At 38.4% G+C, this 18,064-nt stretch overlaps 1 protein-coding gene across 4 annotated transcripts in view; it reads left to right on the forward strand.

The window, feature by feature from the left end:
* Positions 1 to 12,742, forward strand: part of EDEM3 (ER degradation enhancing alpha-mannosidase like protein 3) — a 63,683-nt gene extending 50,941 nt beyond the window's left edge. For 2 of the 4 annotated variants that reach the window (XM_036342438.1, XM_036342440.1), the window contains exons 19-20: positions 940 to 1,125; positions 9,012 to 12,742. In XM_036342438.1, the coding sequence (XP_036198331.1) occupies positions 940 to 1,125; positions 9,012 to 9,424 (599 nt within the window). In that variant the 3' untranslated portion in view covers positions 9,425 to 12,742. The remainder of the gene's footprint in view (positions 1 to 939; positions 1,126 to 9,011) is intronic. The other 2 variants (XM_036342436.1, XM_036342437.1) reach the window with 2 other exon arrangements.
* The last annotated feature ends 5,322 nt before the right edge of the window (positions 12,743 to 18,064 follow it).

An 18,064-nucleotide genomic window follows, 5' to 3' on the forward strand; every position in this document is an offset into this window, starting at 1 on the left:
TTTTCACATCTGTCTCTATCTCGGGGCCCTGGAGACATGGCAGAACTCTGCATTTCTTTGCAATTCTGCTTCATTCTCCAGCTTATCACCAGCCTGCTCCCTCTTTGCTCATCAGTTCTCAAGTGGCCATTCCCACTGCTAACTGAAACAATCTGTGTGCCACTTCCCCAGAGACACTGAGGGTCAGGAAGCCGTCCTTTGTTTAATCAGTTATTGCAAAGGGGAAGGGTCCTACATGGTATTCTCCACTTAGCAGGGCCTAGCAGAGAGAGTCCTCAGAGGAGGGACAGGCAGGTTCACTAGGCAGACAGGCATGTGAGATTAGCGGTGCATAGTATTGGCATCGCCAGTAGAACAGTATTTAGCAGTCTACAGCTAGTATTTAACTAGTGTAAACTGACACCAGTGCTTGATCCTACTTATAGAGAAAAAACCGCTACAGTCATCATTATTCTTTGTGAATAGTATATAAGAAAGAATATGAATTTGTAATTTTGTAAAGGAAGATGATGCCATTAGAGGGAATTCTAGAGCACAATAAAATTTTATATATAGTTCTATCTTTGTCATCCAACCAGGTCTTTGAATTTTTCAATTTCTAGGCTTTTTCATAAGCATATGAAATTTTTACTGTCCTAATTATAGACTTTTATATTATACTCTTTTCTTGTTATATTTTGGTTTTCCATGTGTTCTGCTAAGTAGAGTTCACAAATATAGATAGCAAGCACGTCAGTAAACTTCTTTGGGCATAGATCATTTTGCTTCTTCTGAATTATTTCCCAGGATAAATTTCTAGGAATAGAATTAGCGGGTCCAAAAAGTATGTTTGTTGTTTTTATGACTCTTGGTGCATAAAATCATTGCGGCCAACAGGTATAAAACAGTAGCAATTAGTAGGTAGACCTTTTTAATTGATATATTTGTGTTTGTGTCTAGATGACAATGAGGGAAGCAGCAGTGATACTGCCCCTCTGTTCCAGATGGCAGGTGACGGAAAGGACACAGATGACATCAAGATCCCCATGCTGTTCCTGTTCAGTAAAGAAGGAAGTATCATACTGGATGCTATCCGGGAATATGAGGAGGTGGAAGTGCTCCTTTCTGACAAAGCAAAAGATCGAGGTATGGATAAAATCATTTGTTTTACCGTAATGCAGTTCAGCATTAATTTTACTGGTTTTACAACAAAAGTGAGTGACAAGAAGTTATTTTTGGATTACTGGTAAAATAAGTACAATTTTTAAAAGATGATTTCCAAATATATTTTTCATTTGAAGAGTAGTAAAACATTTATTTGGCTTTGTTTGCCAAGTTAGGATATTTTTAGAACTGTATTTTAATATGTAATTTATAATTTTTGCTTTGATTCTGCCCAGTGATGATAATACAAGAGATTACATCCAGAGAGTCATTTTAATATCCACAGGTGTTCACTATTTAATTTCACTGATAATGCATCTTACATCTCTTTTATAAGGAGTAAAAAGAGATTGTGTAGATTGGTGTTGTATACAACATAATAGTAATTAGGTTTCACCAGCCACCTATAGTCAGATGACCACAGTCGTAGTGAAGGCAGTAGAAATCCAGCATCTCCTCTCCACAGAGATCTGTTTATAGGTTACAAGAATTGCAAATGGTGATGTCTGAAGAGCAAGATGGCAAGCCCTGTTACTGCGTGAGATTCTCTCTTCCTCTCTAGGCCAAACGTTTGTGGGTAATTTGAAAGATCTTTGAAACCCAAATTACTGTATAAAGGCAATGCCTTACTGTTATTGTTTTATAGTTTCACACCCAGGAATAGCGGGGAAAGCGAACCATCCAACATAGACTGTGATCCTCTTTTGGTAGCAGTTTTTCTTATCCACCAGAGACACAGAGAGAGCTATACTCCTCCCACCCCTCTTAAATGAATAAAGTTATATAATTTCTATGGGGTTGTTGAACCCCCTGGGATGTTTGTTACACACACACACACACACACACACATATACACGCACACACATACTAAGTAGCCAGATTATTATGACCATCTGACGTTTGTAGGCATATTAGCTATAATTTAGCACTGAAGTTGCTAGAGGGTCAGACCATTATAAATAGGGAAGCAGGTTGTTTACCACAACAGTAGAAGTGATTTTTTTCTGAAGATATGGGTAAACAACGCGATTTAACAGCCTTTGAATGTGGGACACACACACACTCTGAGTGGCCAGATTATTATGACCACCCCATCAGTACTTTGTTGGGCCACCTTTTGCCTTCAGTGCTGCAACGATTCTTCTTGGCATTGACGTTGAAAGGTGATGTTGAAAGGTGATGCGAGGAATCTGGCACCATGCCTGATGAATAGCACTGTCCAGCTCTGTGAGATTTGATGGTTGTGGAACCAGCTGCCTAATGGCTCTTTTAACTTTGTCCCACAAATGCTCAATTGGATTGAGATCTGGTGATTGTGGGGGCCACCTAAGCAAGGTAATGTCTCCCTCATGTTCTTGAAACCACTCCTGCACAATATGAGCACCATGGTATGGCACATTGTCTTGTTGGAAGAAGCCATCTCCATTGGGATACGCCAGCAACATGATAGGATGAACTTGATCAGCAACGATACTTAGGTATGTTGTGCTCTTCAGACGTTCCACACGAATTAAAGGGCCCAAATCATGCCCCAAACCATTAACACTGCCCTCACCAGCTTGAAGGGTTGTACTCATGCATGTGGGGTGCATGCTTTCTTGCTGTTTCCGCCAAATTCTCACTCTGCCATCTGCATGATGCAACTGGAAACGTGATTCATTGGACCACATGACTTTTTTCCAATGCTCGACTGTCCAATCCTTGTGTTCCTGTGCAAATTGGAGACGTTTTATCTTGGTAACTGCAGACAGCAAAGGTGTTCGAACAGGCCTTCGGCTTCCATATCCCATACGATGCAGTGTACAGCTAATTTGCCTACAAACATCAGGTGGTCATAATAATCTGGCCACTCAGTGTGTGTATAGTGTGTGTGTGTGTGTGTGTGTGTACACTGAGTGGCCAGATTATTATGACCACCTGACGTTTGTAGGCAAATTAGCTATAATTTCCTGCTGAAGTTGCTAGAGGGCCAGATCATTATAAACGTCTGAATAGCACAACATACCTAAGTATTGTTGCTGATCAAGTTTATCCTGTCATGTTGATGGCGTATCCCAATGGAGATGGCTTCTTCCAACAAGACAACGCGCCATGCCACGGTGCTCGTATTGTGCAGGAGTGGTTTCAAGAACATGAGGGAGACATTACCTTGCTTAGGTGGCCCCCACAATCACCAGATCTCAATCCAATTGAACATTCGTGGGACAAAGTTAAAAGAGCCATCAGGCAGCTGGTTCCACAACCATCAAATCTCACAGAGCTGGACAGTGCTATTCATCAGGCATGGTGCCAGATTCCTCGCATCACCTTTCAACATCACCTTTCAACGTCAATGCCAAGAAGAATCGTCGCAGCACTGAAGGCAAAAGGTGGCCCAACAAAGTACTGATGGGGTGGTCATAATAATCTGGCCACTCAGTGTATGTATGTGTGTGTATATATATAATCTGATTTAATTCATTATAACTTCCAAGTGGAGCAGTAAAAAAAAAAAAAAAAGTTTAGCAATAATCTACTGCTAGCCAAATCAGTATTCTGTCTTGTCCTTTTGTATTTCTTTATTCTTCTTTGAGTTTCTTTCACATGTCTGCTATTTAAGAGCAGTGGAGTGAGTATCTTGCACGTAAGGATGTAAAAGATGGAAACAGAGCAGAATAGAAAGGATGTGTAATCTTCTGTTACCCTATGTACCTGATGTTTTTATGAGCCCTTTTTCTAAACTCAGATATTCTTTCCTACATTTATGCATTTAGGCACATCTAACAGGCAAATTGTTACTCCATGTAACTCTTTAATACCTTTGCTTTTCCCCCTATTTTTTGCTACCATTGGAATTTCAGCAGCAATATTAAAAGGTAAAATGATTCCAAGCTACAATATTAATAGTAGTAAGTATTTTCATTAATAGGCCTCAAATTATCTATATATGTGTGTGTGTGTATATATACACATATATATATGCACACATATATATATAAATTTGGTTCAGTGGATGCCAAAATAGCATATGATTTAATGTGATTAGATTATTTCATGTCTAGTCAGCTGTCCCATAATAATTCTTTATTGATCCTATTATAACAAATTCTATAAATATCCCATGGAATAAGAATTCACACTAGTCTTTGTCCGTGCAAGAGTCACTATCAAAGACACTGTTGTTTTGGATGTATTACTTTTGATCACTTTTTATTTGAATATAGTACAAACTCTTTAAAATATTGATTTGTTTTTAAAAAACGTATGTTTGTCAGGGTGCATGGGGTTAGGACTATGAGATAATTTAAAAGCATGTGCTTCCCATAACAGAGATAGGATATAAGAAAAGTTCTACTACTACCAAAAAAATTTATCTGAACAGTATTCCCTTAAGAACCTTGCAGTAAAGGGGTGTTATTTAAACTATAGTATGTATTTTTAAAATTTTGATAGATTATACATTTATTGAACTGTGATTCTGTAATAGAGTGATCTTTTGACCAAAAGTCTTAAGAAAACTCCCCTTGTGTAGCTCTTTCAAGAACTGTACAGCTATATTGACTAAATCAGCAACAAGTTGCAGTATAATTAATATTTATCGATATAAAAAATCAGTGATAATAGTTTTATGAAATCAACTACTTTATTAGGGAAATATCCTAAGAAGTTAATGTTGGTAGTGGTTATCGTTCATTTGTCCTGGGCTATGATTGCATACGTCATGCTTGCCTTCCACATCAGAATCAGCCAGTGCATTGTTAAAAGTGTAGATTCCTGAGTTCTACAGAATCTCCCAGCTATGTATCTTGACATACTGTATCATCGAGGGATTATATCAGTACACCAAATGATAGCATCCTTAAAATCTGAGCAATAAGATGACCTCCAGATTGCTCTTTCTAAAAATCTCATTCCACAATTCCGTATTTCCCTTATAAAGTCACATCGTTTTGATGAAGCAGTTCTTCCCACTATAAATACAGAAATAGAAGCCCCAGGACAAGCCTCCACTCCCACCCCCACCTTCGGATTCAGATGATAAGGCCCAGCCTTTCATATAGAACTATCTACAGTAGTCCTGTCTGCTAATAAGGATGTTCAGATATCTTACTACAGGAGTCCCATGGTTTCAATTACCCTGGTCAACCACTCTCCAAAAATATTAAATGGAAAACTTCAGAGGTAAACAACTTCTAAGTTTTAAATTGCCTGCTGTTCTGAATGTGAATCACTCAGCATATTGATGCTGTGTACACTTCTTGCCCCTTAGTCACTTAGTAGCCAGGTCAGTTATGAGATATTTTGAAAGCCAGAGACATTCACATGACTTTTATTACAGTATGTTGTTATAACTGTTCTATACTATTATTAGTTATTGTTGTTAATATCTAACTGTGCCTCATTTATAAAGTAAACTCTTCATAGATATGTATGTATAGGAAGAAAACATAGTACATACAGGTTTTGGCACTCTGTGCTTTCAGGCACCCACTGGGGGTCTTGGAATGTATCTCCTGTAAATAAGAACTGTACACAGAAGTAAAGAATTAGTAATTTGCCAAGGGGGAATGTTGTATCCACAGAAGTTTTAATACCCTGTCTCTCATGTGTTCCATCTTTGCAAAATGTGAAGTCTGTTAATACTAATTCTAATCTTGTGCCCACGAACAAAAGACACTGTGTTTTTTGCCTGTAGCTCCAACTTGAAACAGTTTACAATAAGAATCAGTTTCCTTTTCTCAAGGGAAAAAGAGATCAGTATTTCAGTACATTTTTATGTTTGCAGTTGCAGGTAGGCCTGCAGAGCCTTGACAGCTACAGGCAGATGTTTTCAGGGCTACTCCTATATTTGTGTCTGTCTGAGAAAGAGGCAGCCAGAGAAAATGGGGAAAGTAAAAGGTCCCTCCTTTGGACTGGCAGTGTTATAGTGTTAGCAACTCTTCCTAAGCCTTTCCCCCGGAAGTTGACTGGGGTAAGCGTGTTCTAAGGTTGGACTGTAGAAGCTGGGTTGTTGTGGGAAAGGAATTGATTCTGAGGAGAAAAATCTAGTCTGTATGCAGATGGCCTCATTGCAGGAAAGTAGCGCCGAAATCATTTTTGTTAGCGGAATTGATAGGTACCTACCGTCTCTGTCCAGCCATGTCATTTTTCTCATGCATTTTTACATTTGCAAAGTCACTTCCCTCTTTCTGGAAATGCCTCTCAATCCCTAAAAGCCCCTGGCCCTATTACATTGTGCTGCTTTACCGACTTCTCATCTCTGAATCTTTGCTTTCAGTAAAGAATGAACGACTGTAGAACATCCAGTCTTTAAGTCTCTGCCCAAAGTTCCCTTGTCCTTTCATTATTAAAACTTAATAATTTTGTACCTGCAGGGGCCTCAGTTGGTTGAACTATTATCCCATATACCACAAGGTTGCAGGTTCAATTCTTAGGGCACACATCTAAGTTGCCGGTTTGATTTCCCATCAGGGTGGGGATGAGAGACAACAGATTGGTGTTTCTCACATTGATGTTTCTCTCGCTCTCTTCTTTCATCTCTAAAAAAATTAGTAAGAACATATCCTTGAGTGAGGATTAAACACATTTAATCTTTCTTCTTTTGCTTCTGTGTTTCTGATACACCATTCCTAAATACACATATAAATGGGAAAATTTTGTTAAATATTAAGACTTTCCATCCAGGAACTTACCCTTACTTAGAAATTTACTTCTTTTATATTTTCATTAAGATTTTATAGTATTAAGCAATATGGACCATGTATCTTTCATAATAAATTTAGTTCTATATTTTGTAGCTTTTATTTTTATTACGAAAAATGTACTTGCTGCTATAGAGGGATCATTGGTATATATCTATTTTATTTTTACCTTCCTTATCAAACTATGTTAATAGTATTTTTAAAAATGAAGAGTTGCTTTGAGTTTAAGTATATAACACAATCTAAAAACAATTTGACCTTTTCTTTTTCTATATTTACAGTGACTATTCTGTTACCCTGTTGTGTTAGCTAGATCTCTAAAATAATGTTGTATAGTAGGTAACCTAGGGTAATTTTTTTGTTTTACCTAAGTACAATCTTGATTTCTAGATAGCATAGCACTGTACCTTTTCCTTTCCTTCTACACTAGATTATTGCCATCTAGAAACAAACTTGAAGGTTTTTTGTTGTTCTCCCTAGAATTTAGGGTAACCTAGCATCTATGAGCTCTAAGCAGCCCTGCTTCCTCTTCCTTGGGCACCCCAATTTTCCTAATTGTCTCAGTTAAAATGCACCTTTTTCACAGCTTAGACAAGAATGTGTGGGCCCTCCTCCCTCCCCACTCCCCCACCCCCCGCCTCCCTCAGCACATACACCCTGAGAATGTAAACTTCCCTAGTCAGGTAATCCTACCTAATCAATTGGTGTGTATGTACACCCACCTATACTTGCCTGCATGCCTGTGTTTCCTTCAGTTTTTCTGGTTTTAGAATTGGCCCATCTCCCCCACTTCTTTGACTAATTCCACTTATTTTATAAATCTCAGCTCAAATGTCACTTTTTAAAAAAAATTACCTTTTAAGTGTCACTTTTTGAAGGAAACATTCAAATCTCCTTTTCCCTTTTTTAGAAATTAAATCTGTATTGTTGAAAGTATTACATATGTCCCCTCCCTTCCTCCATTGACCCCCTCTAGCCTATCCCCAACACGCACCCCAGGTCGTCCCACCCTGTTGTCTGTAATTTTTATGGTTTCAAGGCTTACATTTAAGTCTTTTATCCATTTTGAGTTTATTCTTGTGTATGATGGTAATTGGTGGTCTAGTTTCTTTTTTTTGCAGGTATCTGTCCAATTTTCCCAACACCATTTATTGAAGAGACTATCTTGACTCAATTGTATGTTCTTGCCTCCTTTGTCAAATATTAATTGAGCATAATGGCTGGGGTTGATTTCTGGGGTGTCTATTCTATTCCACTGATCTATATGTCTGTTCTTGTGCCAGTACCGCGTTGTTTTGATTACAGTGGCACTAAGAACATGTGTCAGAGTTCTCCATTTATTTTGTGATTCTGTGGAAATGTCATTTTCTCCAACTGATAAGATCCATAGGGGCATTTCTGGTGTTTGTTTTTGCCTGTTTTACCCTTAGCACAGTGCCTGGCCCACAGTGGACGCTCAGGAGGTGTTTGCTGACCTACTGCAGAGATGGGGGGAGAGGAGGGTGCAGCAGGTGGCCATGGCCGCTATTTAAACACTTTGTCAAAACCCTAAGTAAAATGCCTCTGATGCTTTCATTATGTATTCATTACAAGAGGGTTTAACTTACTAGTTAGCCCTCCAGTGGATTTTAGGATGATTATAGTTTACAATTCTTAGACCTACAAAATGAAACAGATAACTAGGTTGTTGTCGTCATGAAAATATTCTATTTGACCAATCACATTAATGCCTTTAAATCATCCAACATTTTGTATTATCTGCATTTTCATGGCTTACTGAGTGGGGATTTCACTGTCCAAAAGACTTTCATCTTAAAATATAGCAATGATATGTGCTGTTCAAAATTCTATTTAATATGTAATATGTTCTCATATGCAAGCTTCCAATAAATTTTTGAGCTACAATGCAAAATGTATATGCATTTTAATAGTATTATTATTTAGTGTATATCTTGGTATTTACTCATATCCACTGAAGGCAGTCTTATCTGTTATTTGGAAACACGTTTATTTTTTTCGTGTCACATTATAAGCCAATAATTTAATATTACTGTTTAAAAAAAACATTAATGCAGAACAGTAAACTTTTTTTTTTTTTTCATTTGATTGTAAAACCCAGTATGCTTTTGAACGTGTGATACCCTCTTAGGGTACAAGTTTCATGAAACTCGTTTCTTTCATACACAGATCCTGAAACGGAAAATGAGTCTCAGAATCAGAGTGCTGAACAGACCACACCAGGCTCTCAGGAGGTGGATTTGGTGGATGGGGCGTCTCCGGAGGACAGTCCTCTGAACTCTCACCCAGAATCATCATCTCCGGCAGCTACGGACAGTGCTACTGCAAGCGCTTCTCCTTCCCAGCAGAATTCTGATCCCACGGAAAACCATGGGCCTCCAGGCTTTGATGGTGAATGTACATATTTAGATGAAGATGAAGAACAGTCAGAAACTGAGGAAGATTCCAATCCCAACGTCAGCTGGGGTAAAGAGGCCCAGCCAATGCACCCCATACTGGCAAACTGGAATGAAGATATGGAAGCAATTGAGATGATGGAGAAGGAAATGGAGAAGAGGGAAATGATGAAGGGCGAACTATGACTCACTGAAGAATCGGTGGTAGGTATTTAAAAATAGGCAAACTGTGGTTAATAGACACCCTCATACTAAGCAGGCTCTCCTCCAGTGGGAGGCTTTAGTATGGTAACGAGCAACCGCGTTCTGACTGGGATAGTTGGTTATAGGAGCCTGGAGCTTGCTATGTTAGAATTGACCTTGTTTCAAACTGTCCCATGAGAAATGGAAACTCACAGTCCCCTCGATGGCAGCACCGCACCACCCTGCAGTGCCTCAGGCCGGGAGAAGACTACTGGCGGACTCGCCTCTGATCCAGGTTTCTGCAGGCTCTGGACAGACGAGAAACAAATCCGGTTAGTAGTGGGGTGGGGAGTAGGAGCTCGTATTGTTTCCTAATTAAAGGAAGCTTGACATTCTAGGTTTGGGGGTTAGAGTCTCTTGGGAAACACCAAGCCTATTGTGGGCATTCTGGTTGTGCTGCCTTCACAGAAACACTCAAAGTGACCTAAGTGGTTATGAAGCAAATGTGTTCACGGTGAGACCAGTCTTGCTCATCACTTGCTTCCTTGTGTAACAGATGATCAAGATGACTTGATTTCCCCCCCCCCTTAATAATGTCCTTTTCATTTAAACCAAAGGTGAAGCCAGTGTGCTTTCTCAGTGAGTTCTCTGCATAAGGACTAATCATTGGGACCAGGTAAAAAGGTCATCTACTATATTGTGGAAATTGGTTACTTAGTATTTTTGAAAAATGGAGCAAGGGAGAAACTGTAATGTTGCAATAAGAGGTTGCCATTGGGCCTTCCATAGGGAAAGCTGTGACGACTCTGAAGTGGAACTTAGTGCTAGATCCTTATAGGGTGAATGATAAACCTTTTCCAGCTCATCTCTCTTAGAGGCGATTCCCTCTAGTCATCAGCCTTACTCCATCCCAGGTTTAGTATGCAGTTTGAGCCACAAGGCCCAGGTGGCTGATAGCTTAATACATTTTGTTCCATTTCTGTCTTAGGAAGCCATGGTCATGCTGTGGTAGTGATCTAAAAATCCTGGGGTAACTATGCTTCCTAAAGTTGTACCTAAGGAGCCTGTCACATTTTCTGTTGAATCATGGTTTTTAAAACAAATATTCCTTCTGATATGGACTTGAAAATTAGTCTATGGTAACCTGTGTAGAAAACTTACACAGTACCAAGTACTAACATGCAGCCATATAGCTTAATCATTTTTTTTTTTTTTTTTGGTGGCAGTCTGGAGCTGGCCACATTTAATGTTGTTGATATCTATAGACAGTCCTGTAGTTGAAATCATAACTTTATTCATTTTATTTATTTTTTTAATTTACCTGAATGTGTTCTAAAGGCATATTTTTTGTGAGACTTAATTTTCTTTCTCTTTACCATGACATTACATATAACCTTCTCCTAAGACAGTTTTGAGGTACTGACGAACTGAAACTGTGTGTGAAGCTGTTAAAAAAACAGCAGTGCTGTATTGTACTTGTGTATATTCATGTACAGTGTGTCTTAGATCCAGGTAGATGTATTCCTTGATAAGAGGAAAAATCGCTGCTTTCAGAAACTCCAGCTAAACTTAATTGGGTCAGTGAACCATAAATCTAATAGAGAATTCACTTAGGGGGTGTAGATTAGTATACAAGACCTTTATTGGCCCTTGATTAAACCTGACACCAAAATGGATATTTTTTAGTCACTGCATGTGAAATTTGGCGTAAGAAGATAGAACTATAATACATAGAGTTCATGAAGGGATAGACATAGTGCTTTATTCACTTTAATTGTAAAGCTGCCAAAATAGCTGAAGCTTAATTACTTGCCTTGATTTATAGGATTGGGGCTTGGCAAAAGGGAGCAGATGTTCCTCTAAGACTTTGATTCCAGAAGCCTTATATTTAGTGATTTGATTTTGTTTGTAGCTCAGAGCCATTGTTTAAATCTCACTTTTCTAAGTTATCAAAACAACATTTTTTTCTCCCCAGCAAATATTTTTGTGGCATAGAAGAAAAGCCAGCTTATTGCCACTCTACCTTCCTTTGGCCATTAGGGGGAGCTGTTGCCATTCATTGAGGTCTAGAAGCAAATTGCTTAGGAAAGAAAATTAAGTTACACTCAGCGCCCAGAAGGAATTATACTTGATTTTTTTCCCCATTTAAGAAAAGGTATAACTCTAACATTGCCTCTACATTTCTTATTTGACATACTGCCATGAAGTTAGTTTTTCAGTTCATTAAAAATTCCAACAGCATTAGAGTTTTGGTTTTTTTTAAATACCTTCTATAGAGATTTTATTTACTTCCTAAAGATTCAGGGGAGTCTATGAAACCCTGAATTTTAGAAACATCTGGTCTACCTCAGTTAATTGTTGACTGCATAGAAATAGAGCTGAAGTGATCACCACAGCCATAAAATTGACTAAGAAGGATTTATACAATGTTTACAAACCTGGAATCAAGTAAGACTATTATCTGAAAGTTATTAGAGTAAGTATTTAATTCAGGTATTTAAGTTTAACTTGTTTACCAACTAAAAATAGCTGTAGTTTTTTCTGCTTACCAGAGTCCACTGAAATGATATTCCCTTAATTTGCAATACCTTATTTCTCATAAAGTTTTAGATGTGAAAGAATTGTAATTTACTAGTTTGGCGCAGGATATTTTGTTGGGTAGGTTTTCTTTTTAACCATAATAGGCTTCCAACAAGAACATAGTTATTGTTTCAGAACAAATAATTTTTGACATTATACCTTTTACTTCACAGTATTAAAGAGTAAAATGAAAAATTGTGCACGCTCTGATAATTACTCCCTTGAGAATTTGTCTCAAATTACTGTCACACAGCCCTTTTCATAGTAAAACCAGCATTTGTTCTCTCACCAAACCCCATGCCAAATTCATCATAAAGAAAGCTCAGCATAAGTAATTCAAATAGTGCTTATAATTGTTTATTAGGTGGGGGCATTTAGTGAATATTCCAACCGGTCGTTTTCTGCACAAGGCTTTAGTCAGAACATAGAAAAAAAACATTCTGTGAATGAAATATTGTATGTTCAGATTTTATAAGAGACATTTTTAAAAGCCCAATTTACAGCCGTATATTTTCTTATGATGTAATTTATGAAAAAGATGTCTGTACTAACAGGTGCTGTAACACTACTGTTGTTGGATTTTATTGTTTGGTGATAAATGATAAATGTATACAATATTTCTAAGGGAAACTATGTACTGTGATGTAAAAGTCTGGGCAAAATGTATATAATCCTTGTATATAAATGTGTATCTGATTATAATTACTGATTGTAAAGATTTAATAAAACATGTAAATATTCTGGTCTAGTTTTAATTTGAACTTTTAGTGTCACTTTGCATATGTTTACACTTTGATCTCTTTTAAAATGTTTTCTTTTCAAGTCACCTTTCTTTAATTTCTATATTACCCCAGGGGAGTAAATGTAGGGGACATCTTAGGGTAAAGAAACACAAACATACCTTCAACAGCTCCGCCAGTGCCAAGGACCCTCCGAGTAAAGTTAGTGATTCAGTGTCAATATTGTCATCAAAGGTAGCACTCACCTCAGTTCCAGTGACATTTTCTATTAGCAGCCACTTTCAGATCCTGTGATACTGTGCTTTTCATCTGTACTATTTCAGGGCGTCTGAGCTCAGATATCTTGAAAGACCTAATAATAGTAGTATTTATTGATCATTACCTTCTAAGCATCCTACCCCGAGCCCCACCTTTGGTGACTTGGCACTGGGAGCCCGTGCTCCTTCCCGTGTGCTGTCCTCGCCCTTCCTTTGCCAGGCCTCACCCCTCCTCCCACCTTCATTTCAGTTTTGGCTCACCTTTCTGTGCTCAGCCACTACCTTCCCAGCGGGGACTGACATTTAGAAATGGTAGCATCCATTTGTAGGTTCTCTGGGCATTCTTTCCGGTCCGTGTGCCTCCATTCCTATAGGACAAAGCACCAATATTTCAGGAAAGAGCTAAAGGATCCATAGTAGCTCTTGGAAGATTTCAAAGGTGAGCTTGCTTTTCTGAATAAAGCAAACTTAAGAGGTCTTTCTAAGAGAAGTAATTCACTGGTTAATGGGGAAGGATGTGTCAGCACCTGTCTGCTAGTAAGGCTTATCTTTCTCTAAGCCTGGAGGCCTATGGTTTTTACCCTCTCCTCCACAGAGCAAATGGGAGGCCGCTGGCAGACCCTTGGGCTTGTCTTAACACATGGCGGGTGGATCACGAGAATTCTCGTCTTTTCTAAGACTTGTGACCAGTCACAAGAATACTTTACGAAGATATTAGCTTGTAAGAACATGTAATAAATAACTTCAAAATGCAATGGGTGTTTAATTTTAAAGCGTGCCTTTAACATTTCTGTAAAACATTTTTTGTATTCATTCAATAGAAACTTAACCTGGCCACTGGGTAAAGCTCGCAATAAAACTACTGGTCCGTAATGTGTTAAGTCACAGGATGTACTCGCCATCCAGATGACAGGAAAAATGCTCAAAAGTTCTACGGATCCGTTTTTGTTCATCCAGAGACAGAGAAGCATCGATCAGACCGTTAAACCTCAGAGGGGAAGATAGGGAGGGTGGGGGTGAGGGGGAGAGACTTGTATGCTTCTATTCCCTCAAGTCATATGGATTCAGCAGGCAGATGGGTTGGTAGTTAAGGTCATTCTCATCTGCTTTTGGATGCAAAGGACTTGTATGCATGCATATAAGCCTAGCCAAAGGAGACAGACACCAGGGAGGGTGAGGGCATGAGTGGGGGACTAGGGGGGCTTTGGGGGGATAAGGACACATAGGTAATACCTTAATAATAAAAAAAAAGTTCTACGGTATGTTAGAACATCTCTACCCAATAATAGGATGGGATTTCTTAAAAACAATGAAACCCTCCCTCACATGGTTGATGAGAGAACCAAAGTCCCTAAAAAGACTAATCCAAGGTAGAGGAAATTAATACTAAGGAACTGGCTGCCACTCTCCCCACCACCACCCTGGTGCTGGAGTTTGCAGCAACATGAGGCACATCTTACATAGGAATCCCCACCTTTATCTTTTCTGAACCTCTAAGAAAAGCCATTGACCTTAGGTCCAAGAGGCAAGCTGACAATCACTGCAGGATAGCTTGTCTTGTACTCCCTTTCCTCGTTCTCCCATCCTGCTTCTTCCCTTTGCAGAATAAATCAAATTCAGGAGTCAGTCCCAGCTGCTACCTTTAGAAGGGCTAATCTGCTTATTCAGCCACTCCTGCCTTACTGAGGCATTAAGCTAACCGACTTCCAGTCCCAATTGCCTTATTGTATCATTATAAAAAAAGTTTTTAAAGTCCTCTGATCTCAGTCTCTAATCATTACTTCCTATTCTCTTAACTCGTCCAGTTGGGTGATTCTTTAGGGCCTCCATCCAATCCATCACCCTTCGCTTCCCAACCTACTCACCATTAACCTCTCTTCCTGTTGAATTAACTTGGCAAAACTTTAAATCTTATTAATCCCAACTACTTACTGATTCTGTTAGAACTGGATGAAATCACACCTCCACTGCTAACTGGCCTCACTTTAAATCATGACCACATATCTCAAATGAGATTCAATACTTACCCAAATTCCAACCACATTTCTCTAGCTAATTTATTTTCCCACTCTGAGAAAATTTTCATACCACCTTTCTTTTCAAATATCCCATATCCCTTGCCTGTCACTCACCTGGAGATGTCACCCCATAGTTCACTGAAAAGAAAAAAAAAAAGCAGATGAGAATGACCTTAACTACCAACCCATCTGCCTGCTGAATCCATATGACTTGAGGGAATAGAAGCAGTAATCACAAAACTCCCACCTAACAAAATCCCTGATCCAGGCGACTTCCCAAGGGAGTTTTACCAAACATTCAAAGAACAACTAGCACCTACCCTCCTCAAACTATTCCAAAAAATATAAGAGGAAGTAACACTCCCAACCTCTTTTTACGAAGCCAGCATTATCCTAATTCCAAAACCAGATAAAAACACTACAAAGAATGAAAATTACAGGCAGTATTACTGATGAACACAGATGCTGAAATCTTCAACAAAATATTAGTAAATTGGATCTGGCAATATATTAAAAAGATCATAACCATGACCAAGTGGGATTTATTCCAGGGATGCAAGGCTGGTACAATATTCACAAATCAATAAATGTGATCCATCACATAAGAGATAAAAACCACCTAATCATATAAACAGATGCAGAAAAAGCATTTGACAAAATCCAGCACCATTTTTTTTTTTTTTGATAAAAACTCTCAGTAAAGTGGGAATAGAGGAATCATACCTCAATATAATAAAGGCCATATGTCACAAACCTATAGCCAACATTAATACTCAATGGGCAAAAACTAAAAGTGTTTCCCTTAAGAACAGGAACAAGACAAGTATGTCCGCTTTCACCACTCTTATTCAACATAATACTGGAAGTCCTAGCCACAGCAATTAGACAAGAAGAGCTAAAAGGCATCCAAATTGGAAAGGAGGAAGTAAAACCGTAATTATTCTCGGATGGCATGATATTGTACATAGAAAAACCCTAGACTCCACCAAAAAATACTACACTTAATAAATGAATTTGTCAAGGTAGCAGGATACAAAATCAACATCCAGAAATCGAGGGCATTTTTATATACCAATAATGAACTCTAAGAAAGAGAAACTAAGAAAGCATTGCAGCAACAAAAAAATAAGATACCCAGGAATAAACAACCAAGAAGGTAAAATACCTGGACTTGGAAAACTATAGGACATTGAAAAAAGAAATAGAGTAAGAAACAAATGGAAACATATACCATGTTCATGAATTGTTAGAATTAATATCATTAAAATGCCTACTAGTATACTACCCAAAGCAATCTATAGATTCAATGCAACCCCCATTAAAATACCAATGGCATACTTCACAGTGATAGAAAAAATACTCCAAAATGTATATGGACCTTAACTGATAAAAAAATAAAAAAAAAATAATTGATGACGATGATTGCAAAGAATTTATTAAAGTCCTTAGATAAAAAACAAAAAACAAAAAAACAAAAATGTATATGGAACCATAAAAAACCCCAAATAGCTGCAGCAATTTTAAGAAAGAAGAATAAAGTAGGAGGGATCACAACACCAGATATCAAACTATACTACAAAGCCATTATAACCAAAACAGCCTGGTACTGGCACAAGGATAAGCATATAGATCAATGGAACAGAACAGAGACCCCAGAAATGGACCCACACCATTACAGTCAGTTAATATTTGACAAAGGAGGCAAAAACATACAATGGAGTAAAGACAGTCTCTTCAACAAATGCTGCTGGGGAAAATGGACAGACACATACAAAAAGACGAAACTAGACTACCAACTTACACCATATACAAGAATCAACTCAGGATGGATAAAAGACTTGAATATAAGGTATGAAAATCTTAGAGGAGAGCATAGGCAGTAAAATCTCAGACATCTCATGTAGCAATATGTTTACGGATACATCTAGTGCAAAGGAAATTAAGGAGAAAATAAACAAATGCACTACATCAAACTAAAAAGCTTTGTACAGCAGAAGAAACCATTAACAAAATTAAAAAGGAACCCACTCTATGGGAGAACATATTTGCCAATGATACATCTAATAAGGGGTTAATATCCAAAATATATAAAGTACTCATATAACTCAACAAAAGACAAACAATCCAATTAAGAAATGGGCAGAAGACCTAAATAGACATTTCTCCAAAGAAGACATACAAAAATGGTCAAGAGACATGAAAAAATGCTCAAAGTCACTAATCATTAGAGAAATGCAAAAACCACAGTGAGAGATCACTTCACACCTGTCAGAATGGCTATCATTAAAAAATCAACAAACAACAAGTGCTGAGGAGGATGTGGAGAAAAGGGAACCTTAGTTCACTGCTGGTGGGAAAGCAGACTGGTGCAGCCACTGTGGAAAACAGTATGGAGTTTCCTTAAAAAATGGAACTTTCCTTTGACCCAGGGATCCCACTTCTGGGAATATATCTTAAAAACCCCAAAACACCAATCGGAAAGAATATACACACCCCCATGTTCATAGAAGCATTATTTACAATAGCTAAGATTTGGAAACAACACAAGTGCCCATCAGTAGATGAGTGGATAAAAAAGCTTTGGGACATTTACACCATGGAATACTATGCAGCTGTAAAAAAAAAAAAAAAAAAAGAGGGATCTTTTACCCTTTGGGACAGCATGGATGGACCTGGAGAATATTATGCTCACTGAAATAAGCCAAACTGAGAAAGACAAATATCATATGATCTCACTTATTTGTGGAATCTAATGAAGAGAATGAATTGACCAACAAACTAAGACCCCAAAGCATGGAGGCATGGAACAGACTGACATACTTCAATATGGGGCTAAGGGAATGGAAGAGATAAACCAAAGGACTTATATACTACTAGAGGCCCAGTGCACAAAAATTTGTGCACTCGGGGGGGAAGGGGGGTCCCTCAGCCCGGCCTATGCCCTCTCGCAGTCTGGAACCCCTGAGGAGATAACGACCTGCTGGCTTAGGCCCGCTCCCGGGTGGCAGAGGGCAGGCCCAATCCCTAGGTGCAGCCCCTGGTCAGGCT

This window comes from Myotis myotis, unplaced genomic scaffold, assembly GCF_014108235.1.
Source record: "Myotis myotis isolate mMyoMyo1 unplaced genomic scaffold, mMyoMyo1.p scaffold_m19_p_18, whole genome shotgun sequence".
NCBI classification, from domain to species: Eukaryota; Metazoa; Chordata; class Mammalia; order Chiroptera; family Vespertilionidae; genus Myotis; species Myotis myotis.